The 25,855-nt window shown below is 40.9% G+C and overlaps 2 protein-coding genes across 9 annotated transcripts in view; one reads left to right on the forward strand and one right to left on the reverse strand.

The window, feature by feature from the left end:
* EZR (ezrin) overlaps positions 1-12,311 on the forward strand; it is a 36,260-nt gene extending 23,949 nt beyond the window's left edge. The window contains exons 4-13 of the mRNA XM_042876019.1: positions 802-1,076; positions 1,725-1,808; positions 2,438-2,584; positions 5,146-5,242; positions 7,535-7,698; positions 8,572-8,702; positions 9,354-9,514; positions 9,746-9,838; positions 10,300-10,548; positions 10,899-12,311. Coding sequence (XP_042731953.1) covers positions 802-1,076; positions 1,725-1,808; positions 2,438-2,584; positions 5,146-5,242; positions 7,535-7,698; positions 8,572-8,702; positions 9,354-9,514; positions 9,746-9,838; positions 10,300-10,548; positions 10,899-11,063 — 1,566 coding nt within the window. The 3' untranslated portion in view covers positions 11,064-12,311. The remainder of the gene's footprint in view (positions 1-801; positions 1,077-1,724; positions 1,809-2,437; positions 2,585-5,145; positions 5,243-7,534; positions 7,699-8,571; positions 8,703-9,353; positions 9,515-9,745; positions 9,839-10,299; positions 10,549-10,898) is intronic.
* The window catches only part of SYTL3 (synaptotagmin like 3), a 32,848-nt gene continuing 18,941 nt past the window's right edge, over positions 11,949-25,855 (reverse strand). For 5 of the 8 annotated variants that reach the window (XM_042875987.1, XM_042875977.1, XM_042875967.1 and 2 more), the window contains 9 exons: positions 23,598-23,741; positions 20,689-20,867; positions 18,927-19,029; positions 17,913-17,978; positions 16,885-17,055; positions 16,567-16,681; positions 15,558-15,666; positions 14,848-15,050; positions 11,949-13,462 (listed from right to left, as the gene is read on the reverse strand). In XM_042875987.1, the coding sequence (XP_042731921.1) occupies positions 13,332-13,462; positions 14,848-15,050; positions 15,558-15,666; positions 16,567-16,681; positions 16,885-17,055; positions 17,913-17,978; positions 18,927-19,029; positions 20,689-20,867; positions 23,598-23,741 (1,221 nt within the window). In that variant the 3' untranslated portion in view covers positions 11,949-13,331. Of the gene's footprint in view, positions 13,463-14,847; positions 15,051-15,557; positions 15,667-16,566; positions 16,682-16,884; positions 17,056-17,912; positions 17,979-18,926; positions 19,030-20,688; positions 20,868-23,597; positions 23,742-25,855 lie in introns of those variants that run through there. The other 3 variants (XM_042876013.1, XM_042875997.1, XM_042876004.1) reach the window with 3 other exon arrangements.

Genomic DNA, 25,855 nt, shown 5'->3' on the forward strand with positions numbered 1-25,855 from the left:
TGGGCAGTGGTAACATAGAGACTCGTGTCTGATCTGCTTTTGTCTGTGAACTTGCAAACTTGAAATTCTTAGGAGGGAATGAACTGTCTTTCCTGATTAGGCAGTCAGTGACATACCTGCTTAGCATAAGGGGGATGATGTGTCACAAGTGTAGAACGGTGGATGGTTTGGATGGTTTGCAGCAGTAAACCCTGCATTTTTCAGAAGCTGAGATTTGTTTAGAAGCAGAATTTTACTGTTTGAAATAACAACGCATCTCCTCTATGTTCTCGTATGAGTGAGCAGCTGGAATTAAAGAATGAGAATAATTGGCTGTCAGTCACTTGCTTGATGCAAAACTGCAGGAGGCCTATGGGCTGTAGCCTTGGAATTTATTTCCTAGAGTGCAGAGGCCATTGCACCCTCTTTATTTCATGCCACCAACTAGCATGGTTAGCAGGTGATGCACTGAGCTGAAGGTGGCTACTTCACTCTGAAGTGACCCCTATTTGTCTTCATTAAAGGAAAGAGATGGGATGGAATGTGTCGCTTTTAATTAATTTATTTTTTTTAGAGACTGACTTCTCAAATAATTAATGGAGTGCTGGAGTGTGTTTAGCCTAAGCTCTGCAGGGAGCTTTGCGTATTTAGTTGGAGGTGAAAGTTGGAGAGTTCTCACTGTAGGGTGTGGGCTCCAAGTACTACAGAAATGTACTTCTGAAAACAAATGCCTTTTAAGGCAAATGTCTTAAATTCCTTTTTATGTGCAAAAGCAATTCTTTGTTTGCAGCCTTCTTAAGTTGTGGTGTCATCTATCCTTAGGTTTCTGCTCAAGAAATCAGAAAGGAAAATCCCCTTCAGTTCAGGTTCCGTGCCAAGTTCTTCCCAGAAGATGTGGCTGAAGAGCTGATACAGGACATCACGCAGAAGCTCTTCTTCCTTCAGGTGAAGGAAGGGATTCTCAGTGATGAGATCTACTGTCCTCCTGAAACAGCAGTGCTTCTTGGCTCCTATGCTGTGCAGGCCAAATTTGGAGATTACAACAAAGATGTGCACAAGCCTGGATACCTCAATTCAGAGCGTCTGATCCCCCAGAGGTAAAGGAATCAATTGATTCAGCCTTTTTTCTTTTTCTCCTCCTCCTCTATTTATACAAAGTTTCATTGAAAGCATATTGTTTTTCAATTGAACTGTATACATATGATTTCAGTCCTCTTGATTTCTGTCCGTGTTTGAGTATGTTTTTATGATATCTCTTTGAGCTGGTTAGAGAGAGGTAGTTGGGTGAATACAGCAGAGGAAATCCCTGTAGGTTTCAGCTTTCCTAAGCCATGCTGCCATGCTGGTAGTGTGTGTGAATGTCTCATCTTTAAGAAGAGATGTCAATCATGAATGTGCCTTCCCTGGAGAAATGCAGGTTACATGTTCTTAATTCCAGTGTATGGTCCTCAAAATCTCATATCTGCAAAACATGTTATGAGGCTGGATAGTCTGTCCCCACAAAAGATAAATATGTTACCAGACAAGTGGCTTGTCTTTACACCTGTGATGATTCTCTGCACAGTATCTAATTCCAGGAAAAATGCCTACTTTTTGTTCATTCTGAATAGCTCTGCTCCAGAGAGCACATCTTCAGGCTTAGTTTCAGTGAGACTTCATGAGTGGGACTATAGCAGGTATCAGTGTTGATGGACACAGCAGAACACAAAGTGTAATCTTGCAAATATCTCTCTACTTGTATTTAGGGTGATGGATCAACATAAACTCTCCAGAGAGCAGTGGGAGGAACGCATCCAGGTTTGGCATGCTGAACACAGTGGTATGCTCAAGTAAGTGTTTCGTGTTGCTCCCTAGGCCTAGTTGCCTTGAGTTTGCCGTTCTGACAGCATGCTTTGGAATAGCCTCCAAGAGTCACTTGTGTGGGGAGCTCCTGGTGTTTGTTTTCTAATCCAATGTGGAATCAAATAGTAAAATGGTAAAATTCAGTTGGGTTTTTATGCTGGTGCTGAGAACCAGTGGCTTTCTGAAAGCCCTGCACCCAAGTATGGTGCATCAGTGATGACTAAGTGGATAAAACTAAAGGTGTGTCTCTAACCTTTAAGTTCATTGAAGCATTTTCATTGGCAGATTGGGAAAGTATAGGGTACTGTTCTTTTCACACTGACTGTACTTTAAGACAATGATGAACACTGGAAGAGATGAAAGTTGCTAATTGTCTCTAGAAATATCAGGCCTTGGCAAAGGATATAGAGTGTACGTGTGTGTGTGCACAGAGGTAACTGAAGGCATAACTTCTGAAGTGAATCCCAAATGCAGAATGTTCAGTTGTAACTGCTGCATTTTGATATGTTTAGGAGAAGGTTTGTTTTTTTGTCTTTTTTCTGAGCACTCTTTGCTTTTTGAGATAGTCAGGGAAAAATGAGAAGCTAACATCTGCTCTCCTCCCTACCTCACCCAGAGAGAATGCCATGCTGGAATACCTGAAGATTGCTCAAGACCTTGAGATGTATGGAATCAACTACTTTGAAATCAAGAATAAGAAAGGAACTGACCTCTGGCTGGGAGTTGATGCCTTAGGGCTCAACATCTATGAAAAAGATGATAAGTAAGGCTTTGTTTTCACTTCTCATCTACTGGAGTGAGGGCTGGTGTCGGAGCCAAAGGGCATTTCTTATTAACAGAGTGAGAGCAAAGTTTAGAACTTGCTTGTTGTCCTGTAGAATGTGAAGCTGTGCTAGGAGACAAGTGCACTTGAGATCATTTGTGCTTTCGTGGCTTTCCTGATAGCCTGACCTGCTAATATAAGAGCAGATGTCAGCTGTAAAAATATCATCTGATAAAGCAAGTAATGGTTGTAGAGCTGAGTCCCAAGGTAAGGAATTTACCAAGCCTTTTCTTTAGGCAGGTTGCCAGGTATGCAGGCAATAAATACAATACTGGAACCTTGATAGGCCAGTACGTCTGCAGAGTGCTAGGACATCTGAGGTCATCCCTGCACTGGAATCTAATGATAGATGTGTGTACAACTGCCAGTTTGTGAAAAAGGCAGGTTGTGGGGTAGGCGTGAAACCAACGCCGGATAACACCCGGAATCCAGGGAGGAGCTACCTTCTATTGATACTGTAAACCAAAGAATGAAATGAGGCCTTGCTGGGCTACACAAAATTTTAATCAGCCCTTCTGGTAAGGACAGAGGTATTATTTGTTGGTTAGTAGGTGGAAAATAATAGACTACATCTATAAATAAGCATATACAGAAGGTCAGAACAGCTGTGTCTAAGCCTACCAGTCGCTTCTAATATTCCACAGATTGAAGAGGACTGAAAATGAACTTTTTTTAAATGAAAGGATGCTGGCTGGACTGTGTGGGGTTTTTTCCTGAATGTTCCAAGCGTTGGTTTCATGTCATATATCTGTAACAGACTCTCAGTGAAACACAGTGGGGATTTAACCCATTCTGTTTGTTTTCATCCATAAAGCTTTGAATGTAGCTAAAATATTAATTGGAGCTTTTGTTAAGATGGCAAAAAGAAATGTAGACTTTTCTGCAATGCTAATATGTGCTGTCACCTGGAAAACAAGGAGTGTCACTTGAAAGAAAAGTAGTTTCGCTCATGTAATACCTGAGTCTTGAATGGCAAGTCTTGCTGTGTAACCATGGTCGCACAAACAGGTTTTTCGGGCTGCAGCAGCAGACAGAACGTAGCCCTTGACTGGAGAGAGCCATCAAGAGCATTTGCAAAACAAATGTAGTGCTGGAAGAAATGGCTTGTTTCTGCCATAACTCTCGATAACTCTGTAATTAAGTCTTTCGAGCAGATATGAGGACTAGAAAAATGTTCATGTGCACCCTACCTATGCTTTGTACGTGCAGAGTTTTGGGACTGGGGAAAAGCTGAAAAAGCAAAGATTTCATTGGTGAAGCTCAGCCTGAGGAGGCAAATGATGCCGTGCTACAGATGGGAGTTTGTTCTCAGTGAATGTCATAGAATCACAGAATCACAAGGTTGGAAAAGACCTATAAGATCATCTAGTCCAACTGTCTCCTCATCACCATTGCCACCACAAGCACAGTCTCCTGCCTCTGGGCATTTTCAAGCCAAGCCTTTTCTCTGCAGTGAGGATGAGAATCTACAACAGAACTTGGACAACTGAAATACTGCAGTTAATGTCATACCATATTATCTAAGGGTGAAACTCTTACGGTAGGATGAAGGAGGCCAGAGTAGTTACTTAATCAAATCATTTGTTGTCCAGTTCTTAGCGTTACATGGCACCCTGTTGCATAATCTTGCATTTGAGGTAAAGGTTATGGGATGGTAAATTCTGAAGAGAACGTATTTATTATTGACTTCTGATTAAAACTAAGCAGGTTGTTTTAAGCTTGGGCCAATGAAATTACGTAGGAACTTTCGGTTCTGATGAAGTTGAAGCAAATACTTTTTTTCCTTAACTGATGAGCTCTATAGAACAGATTCACACAGACGTGGAGTGATTCACTATGCTCATGTACACTTCTCTAAGTGCTGACCACTGCATACTCGTGCCTTCAACCTGTTTGCTGGAAGTAACTGTCAGGACTTCAGTGTGCCAAAGAGGGACACATTGATGGTGTTAGATAATAACAGGAAGATTGCTTGTTGGTATTAACATTTATGTAAGACCCAATTCTTGATGATTAACTGCTATCTCTAGAGAACGTGTCCTCGGTCCCAGAACGTTAAAAGAAGCGTAATGTGAAACTAACCACACAAAGGTGGTATTTAGCTGGGGCAAGGGGAGGTGAAGGAATTCATTGCAATCAGGTGCACAAGCCCTTGAACTTGTTGCAGAACTGGGAGGGCATGTAAAGGTGGAGTACTAGGATGGCTCAGAAACATGTGAAGTGATGAATAATTTGCTGGTTTTTGTATGCAAGACTCTGGAGACATTTAAAAGAAAATGAATAAGGTAAAAATCTGGACTCAATAGCATGAGAAGAGACTGTAAGGGAGGTGATCAGGCATCTCCCCTGCTCCTCTATGGGATTTTGTTACAACTGTTCTCCTTGCTGTTGGGAGAGTTGTGTCAAGCATCGCATCCCGCTGAGTCTGTGTTTTAGAAGTAATGTGGGGGAAAGAATAGAGTTCATTACAGCATCTCTTAAAATATTTTTCCTTTTTCCAGACTGACTCCAAAGATTGGTTTCCCCTGGAGTGAAATCAGAAACATCTCCTTCAATGACAAAAAGTTCGTAATAAAGCCCATTGACAAGAAGGCACCTGTAAGTATACTGAGAATGGATGCTGCCTGAGAGTAACTAATAGCAGTTCATTTCAGAATGAAGTTGTCTTCGAAGAGAAGAAAGCTGCAGGTGTCTTAGATGCAAAATTAGCTTCAGTATCAAGGATGTATTTAGAGCAGTCTGCTTTTCTGTGCAGTTTAGGTAAAGAGCTTTTGGATGTGTCAGATATGGAGAAAGGCAAGGATGCTACAGCTTCAGCCCAGTTCTTTGCCTCCAGCAAGCTAGTATGCTTGAATCTGAGATTCCCTGCTTGTTCTGAGTCTTTTCTATAGCTGGATTGTACTTGAAGATCGCTCTTCTCTCCATTCTCTCCAGTGTATGGGAGCTGGCATGTAATTTTTTTGTGGTTGCATGATTTTTTTAAAAAATTACCAGATGCTGCTGCTAAGCTGTGTGTATCCATATGGCTGTCCTCAATGTTCACTTCCACCCTACAGAAATACTGAAAGCCACGTAAGGGCTGCCATGTCCAATGACCTACTTGAATACCAGGGTGAATGGCAAGGATGTGATTTCTGTGGAGAATTTAAATGTAGCTGCCCTTGAGTATTAATGTTTTATGTTTACACACTTCAGTTATTTTAGATTAAAAAGTTGCAACTTATTTTGAGTTTTTGAGAACTTGAATAACTGGTATGGGTGGTTGTCATTCTGTAAGTCTTGTGAAACTGCTGGAATAGTTGAGAAAGACCTCCTCTCTTTCTCTTCCCCCACCCCAGTTATTGACTTTGGTGGATCAGTACAGACCTGAGAAACAATCTGTAGTTCAGCTTTGGTTAAGGGTGATGTCTCATGAATCTCTTCAGCAGAAAAAGGCCCTTCCAGTAACTTGATTGTCACACACAGTGTTAGGATGTCCTTTCCTCTAGCTAACAACCCCTGAGTTTTGTGGGAGAGGGGCTTCTTTTTGTGATGTTACCTCTGAAAACCAGCAAAAGCTCCCAGAGATAGAAAGGTACCTTTGTCAGGGATATATTTCTCCATAGATGAGCCTCTTTATGATTTGGACTTGTACACAATACAAACATTAAAGTCCTGTTTGAGGATCACAGCTTTTCCATCCACTCCCTAACAGTAAATCTGACTGAGTTTGAAATGGGAGGCTTGCAAAAGGTTGATACATCAAGGCGTTTACAGTGTTAACACCAATCATGTTTCCTTATTGTCTGGGTTGTCCTTTTCCCTGTGGGTGGTGTTCTGTTTCAAATTAGGTATGAAAGAAGAATTGATCTGGACACTAATTCTGAACAGTCAGGAAGTTGTCCGGATCTTTTCATATGCTTGCATCTCTTTTGAAAATGGCAAGCATTGGTAAATAAAGCAAAAACATTGAGTCCACCCTGGATGTGGGTGGGAAGCTCCTCTTTGTTCTCCACATCATTGTTTAAATGGACATTAATTTAATGGATGGCATTCTTTGTCACCTTACCTACAATAAGCTTTTTAATTTTGAGGTCTGTCAGTCCACATACTCCAAGATCTTCAGTGCATGTTTAAAATACCAAGCAGAGATTCCAGCTGTGCTAGTCCAGGGGAGGATGAGGAAGGGAGGGAATTCTTTATGTACTTATGTGAATGTTTTGTCCCGGGATTGTATGGCATTAAATGATGAACACAACCACCATCTGTGCCCTTAGAATTTACTTGGACTGGAGGTGAACCTTGCTTCAAGATAAGACCTGTTCATCACAAAGTACACAAACAGTCTGCTAGAAATAGGAGGTCAGACTGCAATTAGCAGTATTAGATTTGTGTAGCTCAGAATGCTTCTGGCAGGACTTGGGGTCTGGGGGGCACAGCACACTTTGCTGATTATATGTGCATAATGCATTGAAGGACATAAGTTTTCATCAGTGAATTCAGGAAAATCTACAGCGTTACTTTAATACTCTGCAGCATATCTTTAGTTTCGTGCTTTATCTTTTCAGTCACAAAACCACAAAAGCTTAAAAACTAATTGCTTCATATTGCCCAGATTGTTACCAGCCAGCCCAGAGTCTTCTGCGACCAAGCTTGGCAAAGCATCCTCTAAGTGGAGACCTTTGAGCCCATTAATTCTCTCTAGAAGGTGCTTTTTCTAGAAAAGTAATTTATCAACTCCATATGGACTTGAAGTGGATTATATAACCAACAAAAATTGGGCTACAGATAGCCATGCAGGTCCTGCTGTGACATTCCATTACCGGTGGATGTCTGTGCTGCAGTGGGATTAGTGGCAGGATGATGTCTGCAGTCAGCTGTGCCTGAAAAACTGTGTGCTGTCTTTCCCAGGACTTTGTGTTTTATGCCCCTCGTCTGAGAATTAACAAGAGGATCTTGCAGCTCTGCATGGGCAACCATGAACTGTATATGCGACGCAGGAAGCCTGACACCATTGAGGTGCAGCAGATGAAGGCCCAGGCCCGGGAGGAGAAGCACCAGAAGCAGCTGGAAAGGTGAGCCTGTGTACAGACAACGGGATGGGGAGGCAGAGGAAAATGCCAGAATTCCTCAGATGGCTTTAAATGAGGCTGTGAGCCATCTACCTTTGGGTGAGGTGTGTGCATATCGTCCTTGAGCTCTGGCTGTCAGTGGTAGGACTCGGGGCATCCTGCAGTGGGAGCATGAGAATTCTTCTGGCTCACATTTGTAGTCTGCTCTCCTGTCTGCAGTCTTAAGAGCTGGTTCTTCAAGGAACCATGCACATGAAGTCACTGTGTGCTCCTGTGTTGCGGTCCTATACCTTGAGAGAGGTTCTCCTGTCTCTGGTCTGTGTTGGATTGTGGAGTGGGTGGAAGCTGAAGGAGCAGACTTCAAAGGGAACGTCTGTATGCAGACTGGAAGACCTCTTAGAGGCAAGAGAAAAGGATTAACAATTCTGCTGGACTCTCTACTATGGCTGCAGGTTGCTTACGATTCGAGAAATCATTCTGATTTCTCCTGTATTGCTGGCTTTTTCATCTTCATTCCTCAGTGCTCATTTGATTTTTCCTTATGACAGAAGTAATAAAATACATCTCCTCTGCCATGTAGCACAGAGCCATGATTTTCTCTCTCTGCATCTACTGTTTATTTGGTTCTCTAAAGTTCTGGGGTAGCCTACAAAAAATAGAAGTACTTTTATGAAATATGAGTATCCAAAACTGGGCAAAAACTGAAGTGATTAAGGATGAATTTCTCAGTGCATTTCTGTCTTCTGGCTCCTGTTTGTGGCAGTCACACAACCTTGTCCTATTTAACTGAATGGAGAGATGACCATCCAGTTTTCTTGCCTTGCTGTGGTTTATGTCTGAAAGTGAGCTTGAAGCATGAAATCTGTTCCTAAACAGGCAGCAACTAGAAAATGAAAAGAAGAAGAGGGAGACAATTGAGAGGGAGAAGGAGCAAATGTTGAGGGAAAAGGAAGAACTGCTGGTGAGGCTACAAGAGTATGAAGTGAAGACTAAGAGAGCAGAAAAAGGTAAAGTGCTTGCATTGTTTAACCAGATCGTGTGTATTGTGCTTCACACTTAGCTAAGTCTAGTGACACCAGGATCTCTTGGCAAGGCATGCTGATATCTGCTTATGTGGATAAATACACATGCATGCACTGCTGACGACATCCAAGGCATAAGTCACGACATCTGCTGCTATCAGTGGGAGTTGAAGGTCACACTAACTCTGTTTTTTTCCCTGTTGCTGAGGGGGTTTTAGCATGAGCCTTTTGCAGCAATGAGAACCAGAGCTCAGCTGGCACATGCTTTTTACTTAACTCTGAACAGAAGGAATGGTTTGGTAACAAGTCCTTCCAGTGAAATGGAAGCTTCTGTTTCAGTGCACAGATGAGCAGCTTGGAGACAGCATCATCTGGTCCTCACAGTAAATTGTCAACTAAGGGCAGGAGGATCATGGCAGTGCAAATACCTTGTAGATGATCTAATTATAATGTGCAACCGACAGCTTCTGAATTTGGGTACTTGCCATATTTTGTGCAATACCTACTTGTAAGTGCAGTGAAGAAATATCGCAGGCTGGAGTCATGCATGTCATGACTTCTGCAGTTAACCTATGAGCTTGTCTTTGCCTTGCTTGTCTTTTGGTGGACTAACAGTGTTGATCTGTTTTTTCCCAGAGCTCTCAGATCAGATCCAAAGAGCTCTTCAGCTGGAGGAAGAAAGGAGACGAGCTCAGGAGGAAGCAGAACGTTTGGAAGCTGATCGTCTGGCTGCTTTGCAAGCCAAGGAAGAGCTGGAGAGACAAAATATTGACCAGATAAAGAGCCAGGAACAGCTGGTAAGACCCGATCACTTTTGGTTAAGATATGCTATGCCACTTACTTAAATAAGGCCTTGGAGTCAAAAGGGAAAAAAAAATCAAGCAATCTATACTTTGTTCTTAATTTCCTATTCAGTCTTTACTACAAGGGAGTGTAACACATGGGTCTTTTCTCAGTCGAAACTGTTATTTGTTGTGGGGTTGTTTTTTATTTTTTGAGTCCTTAATTCTGGTGTTACTATTTAACAGGCTGCAGAGCTCGCAGAGTATACAGCCAAGATTGCACTTCTTGAAGAGGCAAGGAAGCGTAAGGAGAACGAGGTTGAAGAATGGCAGATCAGAGTGAGTATTCTGTCAAAGTTGCTCTGAAGTTCTGTGCTTGAGCAGTGTGTACTGTGGTGCTTTAGTCAAAATTTAAAGTAGAAGGTGTTGAACACAGTTCCGCATGACATCCTTGTCTCTGAACAGGAGAGAAGTGGATTTGACAGAGGAAGCACGCAGTGGCTGAGGAATTGTGGGGATGACCACACTCAAAGAGTTGCGGTCAACAGCTTGGTGTCCAAGTGCAGACCAGTGACAAGTGGCATTTCTTGTGGCGTTAGGGCTGATGCTGTCTGTTAGCTTTGGTGACATGGACAGCGGGATCGAGTGCCTGCTCAGCAAGATTGCTGATGTCAGCCTCACCGCACCCATTGGTGACACGCTAGAAAGAAGGGATGCCATGTGGAGGGGCCTTGACAGGCTCAAGAGGCAGACCTGCACGAACCTCATGAGCTTTTTGCTTTTGTTTGTTTTCCCCAAAGGCTAGGGAAGCCCAGGAGGATCTGGTGAAGACAAAGGAGGAGCTGCACTTGGTAATGACTGCTCCACCTCCACCTCCACCCATCTACGAGCCAGTGAACTACCACGTGCACGATAACCTGCACGATGAGGGGTCTGAGTACTCTGCCTACAGTGCAGAGTTCTCCAGTGAGGGGATCAGGAATGACCGCAATGAGGAGAAGCGCATTACTGAAGCAGAGAAGAATGAGCGTGTGCAGAGGCAGCTGAAGGTAAGAGAAAGTGTTTGGAGGAGGAGAATTAACAAGAGATTTTGTTCATGGAAAATAGATAAGTTAACAGCTTGGTTAAACACACACACAGTGATTTTTTTTCTTTGCTTACAGGTCCTATAGGGCAGGTTGAATTAAAGGCAGTGTACAAAAAGGTTGTTCTTGTTGTTCAGGCATTGAGTCATCAGAAAGTTGCATCATCCATACTGTTTATGGGAACCGTATGTTGTATCCACATTGCTGACTTGTCTGGTCATCTAAGAACTGTCAAAAGTCTCACCAAAGCCACTGCTGTTGGAAGTTGAAAGTGTCTTGTGTCTAATTTGTATTTAATGTTCTCTCCATTGCAGGCACTGACAGATGAACTGGCGCAGGCTAGAGATGAAGATAAGAGGACCCAAAATGATATCATCCACTCGGAGAACGTGCGACAGGGCCGTGACAAGTACAAGACGCTGCGGCAGATCCGACAAGGCAACACCAAGCAGAGAATTGATGAGTTTGAGGCAATGTAATGAGTGCTTACAACAAGAAGGCAAGACTGTGGGAAAGGCAGATCTTAATGCTGTGGTTTTGGTTTTGTTTTTACCCTGAGGAGGGGCACTGTATGGTATTTAACAAATGTTCTCTAAACCCAGAGGTGTTTGCATCTCCCTTTTCTTCCATACCATGTATTAAATTTGGTATAGTTAAAAATCGATCTTACCTCTGATCCTGGTAACTTGCTCATGCCTTTGCTTCGTGCCAAAAGGCCTTATGTCACATCTCTCTTTAACCAACACAAATCCACATCTAGTTGTAGCGACATGTCCTGTGCAGGTGCTGGATTCACCTTGGTCTAAAAATTAGCAACTGGGGGTGAATTTTGTGCCATATGTCTTTGTGTTAATGTCCAACAGGTGAGAGGTCACAAGTCAGGAATTGCAAACAGCTGTGTGTGCACTGATGCATGCACATGCACTCTGTTTTCTTTATGTCCACCTGACACACAAGCAAAAGAGAACTGACAGCACCTCAGAACTGTACTGCATTGAAATAGGGCTTTTCCTGCTTCCTGTGCTTAACTGAAGAAGTGCTGCAGCAGCTCCGAAGTGTGGCACAGAACAGGGCACCCTCCTCATGTAACAACTAGGCAAACATTCTGTTGGAATAATACACTACTGTGTTTGCATTCCAGTTTCATTAACTGATCAGTTATAGTGTAGTATTTATATATATATAAAAATATGCAGTATGTGGATTGAAGTACTAGTTTAAAAGGGAAATAGTTTTGCTCTGTATATTTTGTTACTTTTCAGATTTAATGACTCGCATCTGTAAAGACGCCTGAACACTGTAGTCTGCAGTATAACTGATTATTTACTATAAAGCATTATTTGTAAAGATCATTTTTTTACTTAATGAAAATTGATATGTACACATGGATCCAATATATACAATTTTACTGCACCTATTTTTCTAACAAATTTTCTAATTTTTTAAGTGTTTGATTTAAAGTTTCAGACTCCAAACATGAAGGGACTGCTTGTTTATATCACAGGTGTATCTCTCTATTAGAGAGCATTTCTGTGACCATTCCTTCCCCACTGATCTCCCCCTTTTCCTTGAAAATCTGTTAGAAAGTGAGATACAGCATGGTGTCAGCTCTTCTCTTCCATTTACAACATCTGTGCTGCTTTATACTCGAGTTGAATCTTCTTGTGTGGTGTTATTTTTTTTTTATTTGCAGCAGCAAACATCTAAATAAAAGATCTGCAAAGTAACAAAGGATTTTGAGTTGAGTGTTTCATGAGTGCATTTTAGTGAAAAAGGGTGCTGACTTCTGGCTTCCAAGGCAAGTGCATGCTTCCCTTCTTTGTTACATCCTTAAACACCGCTGAGCTGGCACGAAGGGATAATACTTGCTGTACTGACAAATGGTGACCATCTTCACCTCAGCCCCAAGGGAGAGGTAAGTAACAGCAGCACCAGGTAAAGCTGTATAGATGAGGTTTCTGACTGTAACGCTGCTTCACTGGAGGCAAAGGGAACAGGCAGCGTGCATTTCCACCAGTTCACATGAATAAGTGATAAGCTGAGCTGTGCCATACACCATATGGATCCATCTGACTTGTTAACACCAGTTGACAGCAGCTGCTGGTAAAAACAAGGAACTTTCTCTATCAGCATTTATTCTATTAGCTGATGTGCCGCACTCCTCCCACCAAAGGAGAATTTATAACTAACCAGTTAGCACAGCACACATTGGAAAGCTGTGAGGCATGCAGGCCAAATTGTTTTCGGATCAGTAGTATGGGCACTGGAGATAGTTCTGAAGTACTGCTTGTTATAATTTTGCAATAAGATAGGAGGTAGTTTTTACTTCCCTTCAGTGACAAAGCATGAAAACTGGAGTGAAATAACTTTTTTTTTAATAAGAAAATGATCATTTATCTCTATGCAATATTCCTTATCTGTGTTTGAACAACTGTAGCTCTGTGTCCAGAAAGAGAAAGCTGCATACCATCTGTCTACTAGTGCCTTGTCAGCATAATGCCTTTCAGTTTGTTACTCCTGAGAAACAATATTAACCTTTATCTCTAGGTGAAGAGCAAGATAAGATAACAAAGCTTTAGATTTTTGAGAAATAAAACCTTCAGTATCACAACCATTCAAACTTACAACTCAATTCCCCCAACACAGAAGTAGGTACTGTTGTGTACCCTTTCACCATGCTTAGAATGTATATGCACCACTCCAACCCTGAACATCACCCCCTGAGAAGGGAAGGCAGGCCATTATCTTCATGATTTAAAGTTTTCCATATTTGAATGCAGTATCAGTGTAAAGTCCATCCACGTGTTTGGCCTGCGCAACACTTCTTCCCACTGAAGCACTGACGGTGAACTGGGGTCTGCAAAACCAAGCAATTGCTCTGCAAGAAAGCAAAATGAAAGGTCACGGGGCTGCTTTTCACTTCACCTTACCCAAAGATTTTATTAGAGTCAGGCCCAAATGACTGCACAAGCGCATTCTCCCAGTTCTTAGGCAATTTCATCAGTTCTGGAGTTGTGTCTTATTTGCAATAAACTGTAGCTACACTCCTGAAGCGTCATTTATATGCTGTTAGACTTGGATCACTCAGTGAAGAACTCAGTCTGCAGCAAAGAACTTAGCCAGAAGTAAAGGAGCAAATGCACAATTCAAAAGTGGTAGAATAGGTTGGTGCCACTTCATCTTCAGTGACTGTAATGCGTTACTAGGCTAGGACATGGATAATCACCGTCACTAATAAGCTCTAACAGAAAGGCAAACAAAGTAGTGTAACAAGGCTGCAGAGAGAGTGGTGAGGTGCTGGAACAGGCTGCCCAGGAACAGGCTGTGAATGCTCCATCCCTGGAGGTGTTCAAGGCCAGGTTGGATGGGGCCCTGGGCAGCCTGGTCCAGTATTGAATGGGGAGGTTGGTGGCCCTGCATGTGGCAGGGCGGTGGAGGAGGGGGAAGATTCATGATGCTTGAGGTCCCTTCCAACCTTGGCCATTCTATGATTCTATGAAGTGACTTGAATCTCCAGCTTAAGCCTTTCATCTCAAATACCAAAACCAGAGCATTTACTGTCAGCTGTCAGGGAAAGCAGACATGAGAAACCCCATTGGGCAATCAAGTGTCAATACTTCTCTGTTCAACAATTAGTTTAAGTAGGGCCTGGTCACTGAGCAAAGGATTTCCTGTACATTTCTCAGCCTTCAGAAAGTACTCTCTTTACGTTAGACCAGAGCTCGGACATGCAATAGTTCCTTTAAGACTTTTGAGCAAGCTTCACTTTCTGTACCTTCTATCGGAAAATCATGCGAATGTAAAATAAACACAAATATCTGCAAGCTTGAAATCTAATAGATCATTACTTCTTGAGCTCAGTTTTGATGCAGTTTATAGCATTTTTAAAACAGGCAATTTATAGAGAAAATCACTCAAGAACAAGTCTTGAATCACCCACAGCTAGAGCTCTGTATGTATCTTTCATTCCCTACTCTATTTGTCTTCTGTGGAGCCAAGCACTGACCCAGAACATTCCCATGCTAACAAATAGCTTTGCCTGTCAGTTCCCATTGATGACCTGGAGCTTCTGCACAGACTGAACTAAAATACACACATTGCTTCCAGCAGGATCAAAGCCTGAGATGCGAGTTGCTTAGGTCACAGACTGGGGGCTGTATGTCAGGCACATGCTAACAGCACAGTGCAAATATGGTTTAGAAGGTAAAATAAACATTTTTTTCCACTCAAATCAGCATCAGCATTTATCAGTAAAGAACTTACTTGCACCCAGCTTGACTCCCCCTAGGAACTGATCACGTGAGCCAAAAGTTGACTGGTCCCAGACAGTCAAGTGTAGACATGACTGCTGTAGCTGAGCTGGGGTAACATCAAAGACAAACAAGTGTTTCCACTGAGGACAGTCTTCTTTCTTCACCACAGGTGACTTTTGCTTTAACTCTGCTTGGTCTGAAAGGAGAAGACAGCTTTTCCCCCCCACCCCCCCAAAAAATAAATAAAATGCAAGTTCAGCAAGTTTACTGATCCAAGCAGTATTTCTCAATCAGAAAACAGAACGTTTGCAGTACTCTAATCAGGGTCCTTCGATTTGCCTTAAATAGCTTAAGTACAAGGTAGAACGTGATGATATTCAGTTTCTTTTCTGGATTGGCTTTTTCTTCCCGCCCTCAGTGTGGGTCTCCACATCTGCTCTTCCTCTGTTGCCAGTGACTGTTAAAGGAATCTTTAGTGAACTCTAAATTTTAATGACAACAGCAAACTCTGATGTTGCACTCAGGACACCTCACTGCCCTGCTGAGGGCCGCTGTTCTGCAGATGCTCAAGTGTGAACTGGCACCACTAAGAACAAGTGTGACCAAGCGTGGACAGTGCCACTTCCATACAACAGTCTCCTGCTGAAAGCAAGCTAATTCCTACCTCTACACAGGATGTTTGCAATATTTTCCATTTGAAGCGTTAAGTCTCATACGTACCCTTTAACAAACGAGTTCAGCATTCCAGCAGATCTCAGCACAGGCAAGTTCCTGGCCCCAAATATCATAACCTGAAGCTGGCAGTTGGAAAATTCTTGGTCTTTTTTTCCTGAAACAGGAAAGGTTACCACATTAAGTAACCAGTTAGTTCACTTGATATCATAAGATGTCACTAATTAAAAAGGAAAATTACAATTTTGATAAGGACTCACTGCTGCATAAGATGATCACTGCTCTGCTACAGCTCTATTTACAGGGCAGGGACACAGGGAAATGCAGAGGGAAGGAGAGTAGAAGAAAGCCAGCTGGTAGCTTAGGGGTTATTCAGAAAAAAAGGCAGTAGAACTAATCTAACAACTAAGTAAGGTCTTTCTATTGGTCTCTGCATGTTCTACGCTCCTGAACACAGCTTTACAAGGCCTCTAGACCCTTACGTACCTCATCATGAACCAGGGAGGTAAGAAATGAGGTTGACCTATCCACTGCCCTCAAAATGTCTGTGTTACTACATCAGCAGATGTTTGATCTGATACACTACTTGAGTGTTTAACATACCGTGCAAGTCATCCATCACCAAGAACTGAATCTTGATTGCACATTTTGAACCTAACATCTTTTAAGTGAAACAATCTTCCTAAAATGAGACCATAGGAGGAAAGCCCAGGACGCTGGCTTGGTACCTTTGGAGTCATTCCCTTGCACCTTTTTCCTAAATTGGCAGTCTCTACCTCAGACAGTGAAACTACTGCATCTCCTTCAAAGCAACACCACAAGAAGCACAAGCTTGCCAGACATCTCGATGCACCATACTGCAACCATTACAATGATTCCTTTTTTTCCAGTATTAAAAATAACAAAAAGTTGCAGCTGGCAAATGTTTGGATTGTAAAAAAATTTAAATGTAACATACTATAAACTGCATACAAACTCCATATGAGAACTGTCAGTTCTTCATCGGTCTCAATTCTTTTCTAGCCAAGGGATTCATGCACACTGGAACGTTTTATACCTTCCATCATCCACCTTCCAAACTGGAAATTTTTATACTGGGCTGGTACCGACAATCTTGCAGACACCAGGAGTTCTCCACTGTATTGAATAAGATTATCTTCAGGCTTTTCATGCTGAAGAACGAGAGACACAGAGATCAGAATTGCATTCTATTCCACATCATTCTCACAGCTCATTTATATATGTAGCAGGTCTTACTTGAGGGCTGGATTGACAGCATTCTTGCCCCAGTGACCTCAGAAGGACAATCTCTTTCATAGCGTTCTATCATTACACCCACTTCGTAAGCCAAAACTAAGCACAAATTAACAGTCACCTTGGACTGGAGCTGGTACCAGTTGAATGACCCCATTGAGCTGTCTTCAAAACTCCACGCTGCCAATGGAATCACCACTTCTCCCAAAAACACCCTGTACTTGAGTGCTCCTGCATGCCACACAGAGATCTGAAGCTGCCGGCTTCCCAGCTGGGAGCGCTCGATCTTGTACTGGAAAGATAAACAGCATTTAAAAGCTGTAACAGGATGAATGTTCACAGGATGTGCACAGGCAGCCCAACTAAAGCATGGCTGAAGGCACCTGGATGCAGACAGAATTATGCTGTCTGAACGTGCTTTGCAATTTACCTGTTACCTCACTCCTTAAATGCTAAAGTAATGCCCCATGCAAATGGAAAAAAAACTACATTCCAAAAATACCTTGGCCTGCACTGCTAATTATTAATCTGTATCTTTAAATCATTCTTGACTATTTTATAGATTGTTTTTTTTTTTTAATCATTCATTTTTTTTCTATTTTACACTCCCAGTACAATTTAACTGCTGCAGTTGGAGGTCAGTTCAAAATTGAGATACCTAACAAAGGTCTAAAACTTCCATTCTGGTCAGCGGAGGCGTACTCAGTGCAGCCAGTATGAGCAAGGAAGTAGTTCAAGAGACCTTCATTACAGCCTTGATCTACTCCTTAAGCATAGTTAGAGCCCTTCGAGGTGTCATTAGGTACCTAAGATACCCACAACGGATTGCTAAGCACGATACCACCTACAGGTGACCTGGAAGCCAGAGTCGATGGCATGGCTACAGGCATTGCTACCAACACTGAGGTGCTGAATCATAAGCTGCCTGTAGGCTATGGGACAAACAGCCCTGAATCGCTCCAGTGGCTCCTGAGAGCACCTTGCTCTTCACTAACACAGCCTGCTAAGTGCAGGTGTCTGGATTTGCAGCCAGAGATACCACTGAGTTGGATCTCAGCTTTCAAGTGTAGTTTATCTGCACTGGAACTATGTTCAATCCGCCATTTCCACATGTTTAAATCAATTTAAATTATTTCTAATTTAACTAACCTGAACATTTACACAGCCAGCTTGGACATGGCTCTCATTGTCTATCAGCTCTGCATTACTCAGGCACTGAAAAAGAACTATGAAATAAGAACCAAATATTTCAATGGTAGGTACTTTTTTCTCCCACCTTAAGCCCAGATATTCAGACATACTGAAATTTTCATGTAGTTCAAGGAGAAATATTATAAACTTGTCCCTCCATTAATTTTGTTTCCTGCCTGTTACAACATGTTACTGAAGAACACATCATTTTATTTGCTGCTGCAGCTCACTGATGCACACAAAGAGACGGGTTTATAGTGATCTCTGCACAAAACTGGAACAGGAAACAACCAAACTGATCTCAGCTCTGTCTGCTGACAGTACTTGGCTTCAGCTTCACATCCAATTAAGTGTCTGTGAAATGAGAATAATGGCTTCTATGTTCTACTCAATGTTGTTACAAGGTTGCTGAAGTAATAGCGTAAGGCACTAATGAATTCAAATCATACCTACTGTTCTCTGATGGGATTACTAATGTTTGAAATGAGACGGTCCAAAGACACAGTCTGGTAACAGCCGCACAGGGAAGAGGGAGCAGAAAACATTTTAGCAAAGTGGAATTCAGTCAGCATTCAGCTAACTGCAGAGAGATGCTCCCTAGGACAGTGCATAAAAGGGGATCAACTGAAAGGGATAGCAGCATATAATTAACTGTGCTCTGCAACGCGCTCAGTTCCTGAACACGCCAAATAAGTGCGTACAAGACACTACAGAAGACACTTTGCTTTTGCCAAGGTAACACATTCGTTCAGTGTTTTCATGCACAAAAGCAGATTTAACTGAGAGTTCACCATTTATTAACGTAACTCCAAAAGCATTTGCAGACAGAAACCCATCATTTTTTAATGGCTGCTGTCACTGACTTCTAGAATTGGCCCACCAAGACATTTCTGAACTCACAGGACTGTATGTCATAGGAGGAGACATTAGCATGGAAAAGCACATTTAGCAGGACACAACTGCAAACAGTACCTTTAAGGTCTCATCAAATTCTGGATCCACTGTGTTCTTTTTGACAGCTGTCTTCCGCTTACTCCGAGAAGATTTATCAGGAAGTAAATAAACCTTGACATACCTTGAGAATAGAGAAGTCATACAGAAAGTGACCAGAGGGTGATAAGTAGAAGAGCAACTAAAGTGTTTGAAATTACCTTAGTGTTGATTCAACAAAAGACAGTTTAAAAAGTCTTCTGGAAGCTGAGTTGAATCAATATCAAGCATCAACACCATTTAACCATGTTTAGGTCATTTAACAATTATGATTTAAGCATTATTCTCCATATTAAGGAGTCCAATTAAGGAGCCACATTTATGTGATAGCTTCAAAATTGATGAGTATTAGCAATAGAGAATGATGGCTCACAATTTGGCAGGCAAATCTCTAAACCAGTGTTTGCGGTACGTATTTCAGATAACATGAGTTAGGCCAATTTTTAAATGACCTCTTAATTAATAAAGAGTTAAGATAAGAGCCTCATATAATCAGTGCAGAACTTACAAGTATTCCCTATTCTTTCCAAACCTATCTATAGTTAAAACTACTTTTTAAAATATACAGGTATAAGAACTTTCAGCTCCTTACTCCATCATCCCAGATCAATTTAATTAAGAAGTAGACAGTCAGACTTCAAACTAGCCAACCAGCTAAACAATTCAACAGGTTTTAAACATAACTTATGAGTTTGTCAGTTGTTTTTGTCTTTTTCTGTCAAGTGCACTGATGGTACTTTCTGCGTTGGCTTGGAAACCAAGATAAATATATGAATACATGAATATATACCATTAGAGAACATGATGTTCACTGCACAGCTCTTCCCACATCACTTTTCAGGCTTCCTGCAACTGTTTGCCTTCCTAACTCACCAGGGGACTTGGAGAACTTTGACCCTCTCCTGAAACACTCCCACAATCCTGCTTCATGATCTGTTTTTTCAGCAGCGTTCTTTTCCTCACCAAGCTCATCTTTATGAGCTTCCTCCACAAGATATGCAAAGCCACATTCCTTCTGAGTGAAGGTGACTGCAATCATGTGACAGCAGGGACAAGAATATGTAGTTAGGCATTCTGCTTGGTGATTTTCCACAAATGATTACTGCATGGTCAGAGATCATTTAGTAACAAACAAACAAATCACCAAGGCTTAACCATCCAACCAGTCATTTTACCCACAGAAGTAAGCATATTACTTCTTGTGGCAGTACGTAATTATTAAGCACCTTTAAGCTTTAAGAAGTGCCGCAGTATCTGAGATTTCCATTCTTATTGATGAGGAAGGCAGAAGCACAGAAGTAGTGTGCGTGCAGTCAATGTGTCTGGCAGTAACCCGCACTGAGTCAGTAGATAAATTAGTAACATGACTCACCTTTCCATTTTCCATCTCGTATTTTAGCTGTGTGTGTATTAATTTTGCAGGCACAAGTTAATAGCTAGAATCTAAACTGCCACTCTCAAGATCCGAAGGTGCTCATCAGCAACACAGATAACCAACTGCCTGCTTGCAGGCAGGCAAAGAGACAGTTAATAGCAGAAATGTGTGCGAACAAGTAGTGCTAATATGAAACGTGTGCTTTGCAGCGCAGAGAGGTAAAAAGTGCAGATATGCACTGGATGTTCTGAAAGTCTTAATACAGCATGCCATCATATATGAATCCATTTCAATTACAGCGTATGTAAGTACCCTTGAAACAATAAGCAAAATATTCTGTTTTTTTCTCCTTCTCTATAAAATACTTACGGGTTACATTTTTTCTTTCTCTCCTCTCCATAAGCCAGATTCTTGCATCCTCTGATGCAAATTTCTAAGATGCAAGCCTTAAAGATGTATCTTATGGCAAACTCTATTTCTCCTGTGATGTTCACTTTGCCAAAGTTGCCGGATTCAGTGCAAGTGCTGTTAAGACTATACAAACTCCCCTGAGAAAAGACAAACATGTCAGAAAAGTAGCTTCAGATCTAGGTGAACAAGACATTTATTTCTCTCAAATGTCAGTGCTACCTTCACTGCATTGCTATTGCTACACAGCTATTGGAAATCATGAAGATTTCAGATAACATGTATAAAAATCATTCCGTTGCTTCCATAGGAGCCCTGAAAATTATAACTAATCCCAATTCTACTGTTCTATTAAACTCACTATTTTACTACTCACTATTCTAATTCCATTAACTCACAGTTAAGAAAGTACTTTCTTAGATTTCTAGATCTAGAAATTGTCTCCCAATAAAATTGCTATGTGGTTTCCCATCATAAAATGGGCTAAATACCTGAAAGAAAGAGAGTTCTGTCCACACTTACAGAAAAATCCCAAAATTTACAAAAGCACAAATTACATAACTAGACTGCTATTGATGCTTACAGCATCAATACAATAGAACCTGAGATGCTAGGTTCTATTGGATATTAAAGAAACAAAAGCATCAACGCACAACCAGTAAACACTCCAGAAGATCACTCAGTTCCATATAGAAATGACAGACTGCAGCAGATTGCTCAGGAAATATTGATGTACAAAGACATCCAGCTGTCTGGATGTGGGTTAGCACATTAGGAAGGTGTTTTCTGGCTCACCTCAGCCACTTTGTTCTCCTTTCATCTACATGCTCCTACAGGGCAAAGGTTTGGATGCTCTCCTTCCAGATAGATATAAACAGTATTTGTTTCTAGCATTTACAGGGGCCGTGACACTGAAATAAACAGGAAGACTACAGCCTTTTCTGTGGCCCACGTAACTCGTTAGTGCTATTCAGTCTTCACTGTACCAAACTGTCAACTGAGTCAGAATAATTTGGTCTCCATTCATCTATAATGGTGCTCTTCAAAATACACTCTAGCATCTTTTTACGTATCATATGTCATGAGGACAAGCTTGTTGTTGGGATTTATCTCATGGTAACATCGCCCTAGATTGCTAAAATATCTGCATTAGACCACTCCTCCCTCTGAAAAACAACACCAACCCACACAGGGTCGGTTAACCAAGGAGTTCTGCATTGCACAACCCAGCAGCTAAGACTGCAGAGCAGCATTTACAAGATCAGATCTTTCTTCTGTGCAGATGCTCCTGCCAAAATGTTCTCTTCAATGCTGCAGATGTGCTAACTGGTCATTTTAATATTCATGGCAACAGCTTACTTAAAGAAGCTCTCAACTCAATCTTATAAGCTCAAACCTGATGGAACAAGGATCAGAGTGCTTATTAAGGAAGTCACAAGTGTTAGGCTGTTGTGACCTGATGCAAGTTGCACGTAATCTTGCTCTCACCACAAGATGTGTATCAGTGCAATCTCCCTTGCAGCTTTGTTCAGTTCTGCTCTTTTCTATCCTGACATAGAATAGTTTTATTCTTCTGATCAAAATGATTATTTTCCACAAAAATCTTTCACTAAAAAAAAAAAAAAAAAGTGCATTTCCATCTTATGTATCTTATTAGAAGTTCTGCACACATAACCCAAAATTTATTCCACAGGCCCTCATATTCTTAAAACCTGGACAGCTATTCTGATGAATGATATTTGGATTGAATGCCATTACATTCATCTCCCACTTGATCAGAAATCATGTTTTATATATATTCAATCAGTGTAGATATCACTCATACTTTTGCTTTGTAAACTAGGATTTAGCAATGAGCTATGCACTACACTCCTGCTGGCATGACTGGAAATAATATCATACTGTGTTTTGGAAGACATATTTTCATGCAGTAGTCATTAACAACAAACATTTACCCATAAGAGGAACTTTACTATTAAAACTGGGCTGTGGTTGTCTATAGCCTAGTTCAAACGGCTGCCAGCAGAATCACAAGTGTCCCCCAAAAGCACTGTTCATTTGCCAGTGCAACACCTCAGCCTCCACAGCTCGGTAAATAGGAAGAGAGAGTCCAAATCCTTGTTTTTTTATCCCCTGTGAAGTGAGCAGGCTGCTTTCATTTTGATTCCTCAAGAGCCATTTTAGTTCTCTTCTTTACAAGATCAGTCACGGATTCTTTGGACACTTCACCCTGATTGACCTCATCACTAATACATAGAAATTAGCAGCCAAGGTTAATCACAGAGACTTTAAAGGATGGACTGAATTCATTTACAACTAGCTTCCTTCTCTGTAATTTTCAGTATTCAAAATGCCATCCACCAGAGAAGTTTCAGTAACATCCTCTAAGCCTATCACCTGTTCCCCTGACTTCCTTAACTGCCAGCTTTCTCTTCATTCACCAAAGTTCTGACATTTGAATTTCCACTGGCATTTGCATTACCACACCTCTTGCAGAATAACAAAAGCCTTCTGTTAAATGAAGTAATAAGAAAAAGAAGGTGGCTACTAGTCTAGAAAGAATCACGTTCAGGATCTCAACACTAACACAAAACGGAAAGAATGTTAGCTGAATTTGCAAGACTCAGAGGAACCTGATATATTAGTCATTCACTATTAATGGCTATACCCATCTACCAATTATCTGTTATTAATTTTATTGGGCTTGTGCTGTGAATAGTTCAGTGTTTCTACAATGACCTTGCCAAAAGCATTTTATCAGAAAGAAACTCAAGTAAAATTCATACATTCTGTAATATAAATCAATATCTTAGCTTTTACATTGATCTCCACGTGGTAGCTGTTCTGTTGTGCTTCACGCTTAAACTTACATGTTTCCTGCCATCACAGAAAACAGCATCACTTGTGGGACTGGTTGTTATGTCTTCCTCTTGCTTGCAATTCCTTTTGGTAAGAATGTCATTATCATTTTGAGCCCCATAGAAGAGATCTTGAAGACTGGGTGTACTTTTCTTCTGTAAGAGATTCAAAAATTTATTTTGGGTTTTACTTGTTTTTTTTGTTTTTTTTTGTTTTTTTTGTTTTTTTTTTTTTTTTAATAAAGAGAAAAGCCTCAGTTCCTTCAGAATGGTATCACACAAAAATTAAGTAAATATCTACAACTCACATTGATCAATGTCACACAGATGGCACACTTCCAAGATAAATGTAGCAACTTCATTTAAATGTTGACTTACAACATGCCCATTTCAGCTAGCAGTACATTCATTACATCCATCATTCTTTAAAATCAACACGCCGCCAGCTAAGCTGTAGTTCACTACCACAGTAATTGCTAATCACAGTCTGCAAATAACATAGCAGAAGTAGTAATATATCAATAAAAGGCCCTACTAAACTTTAACAAAACAGTAATTTTGGAAGAAAAAAAAAAAAATCTAGCCTCCAGGAAAATGAAAATAGTATTTTGTAAAATGCATGACACATGCCCATGTCTATTTATGCAAGAATGAATGTAGGTTGAAAGAAACCTGAAAATAGAACCAGACTGACAAATTCTTATTTAGCTTTGATTACAGAAAAAAAGATCCAAGTTTTTCTTGATTTTAAGACCATTCACTTTCTCACTCTTCCCACAAAAACCCTGATAATTGGTAGAAAATAAAGAAATGTAGTAGCAGAACACCTTGAGATTTACTTTCAGCCACCCCTGTTCCAAATAATAATAGACTTCATAGAACGAAGGGCAGGAAGACTGGCGTATATGGCTCACTGTGACACAGCATTACCCCTGAACAATAAAACCTATGAAAAGGGCACTCATGGTTCAAAAGAGATTGAGCTGAGAAATTTTAGAGTTAGAATCTAAGAAAACAACTGTATGACAAGGATTATCCAAAAGACTAGCAAGACGATAGTGTGACTGAATCAATGAAATGATAAGGATTTATCGGCATGAAAAAAAGACTGTATACATTTAACAAGCCTAGGAAACTCTCCTGCACCACCAGCAGAAAGCATGAAAGGATGAGAACAGCCAGAGACAGTTAACATGTTGAGACTACTTCTGAAAAAACAGGATGTAGAAAATCCAAAGCAGTATGCTGTTATTATAACACACAGAAATTGTTATGTGTAATAACTGCTGCACCTTACAGATGAATGTAAGAATTCATTAAGTTTCCTTGCAAGAAGGAAAAAGACAGAAAATGTAGCCAGGATATATAGACTAAAAAAGAAAACCTGAAAACAAAGTATTTCTCAGCAGTGAGATTTTTGCCTGGTTTTTAAAAATCTGAAACACCAATTTCATTCCCTAACCAAAGCAAACTGCTTCATGCTGCATTTTAGCTTCTGCTTGAATTGTAAAGACTTCTCTGTTAAGTGAAAAATAAATGACTGACAATGCAAAATAAATACCAGTGCCTAAGCTTAGCATCAGATCATAAGCAAGACTCGCATCCAGCCCTAACTCTGCAGCAGCACACATCTACTGTCACAAGAGCAGTACAAACAGGTACAAACACACCACAAACAGCTTCCAAAGCCTGCTTGTTTTTTTCTGTGAGTTAAGTATAATAGAACTTAATTCTATTTATCTATCTCTAAAAAAGAACTTAGATTTATCTGACGAACTTAAAGAGCTGATAATGGGAGGCCATAGAAAATGCTATTCAATTAACTTCCTAAATTCAGTCTTCAGGCTTGCTGATAGTAGTTGAGATTGCATTATTTTTTTCTTCTATTATTGAATTTAACTGTAATCTCTTTCAATATTAATCTAAAGGAATCAAGCTGAGACCATACCACAAATATGGAAACCTTACATGAGAAACAGATCTTGCTCTTTAGACCAAAGTGGTGCCCCAGTCTTATACCCTACGTAATCAAAAGGGCAGCTACATCTATTATTTCCTGGTCATTCCTAGGAGAAACATGCATACTCTAAAGGGGGGAAAAAATTCAATTAATTCTCTGAAAAATGAAAGTACTTTCTGGCATGTTAATAAAGGTAAATGCCAGATTCTCCACCTGGGATGAGGCAACCCTGGACAAGAAACAGAGAACTTCTGCACAGTCTAACAGTCCCATAGAGCAGATGACAATTAGCCCCAACACAGGCTGTGAG

Source organism: Lagopus leucura, unplaced genomic scaffold (assembly GCF_019238085.1).
Source record: "Lagopus leucura isolate 7727_CA_CO unplaced genomic scaffold, USGS_WTPT01 Super-Scaffold_73, whole genome shotgun sequence".
Taxonomy (NCBI): Eukaryota; Metazoa; Chordata; class Aves; order Galliformes; family Phasianidae; genus Lagopus; species Lagopus leucura.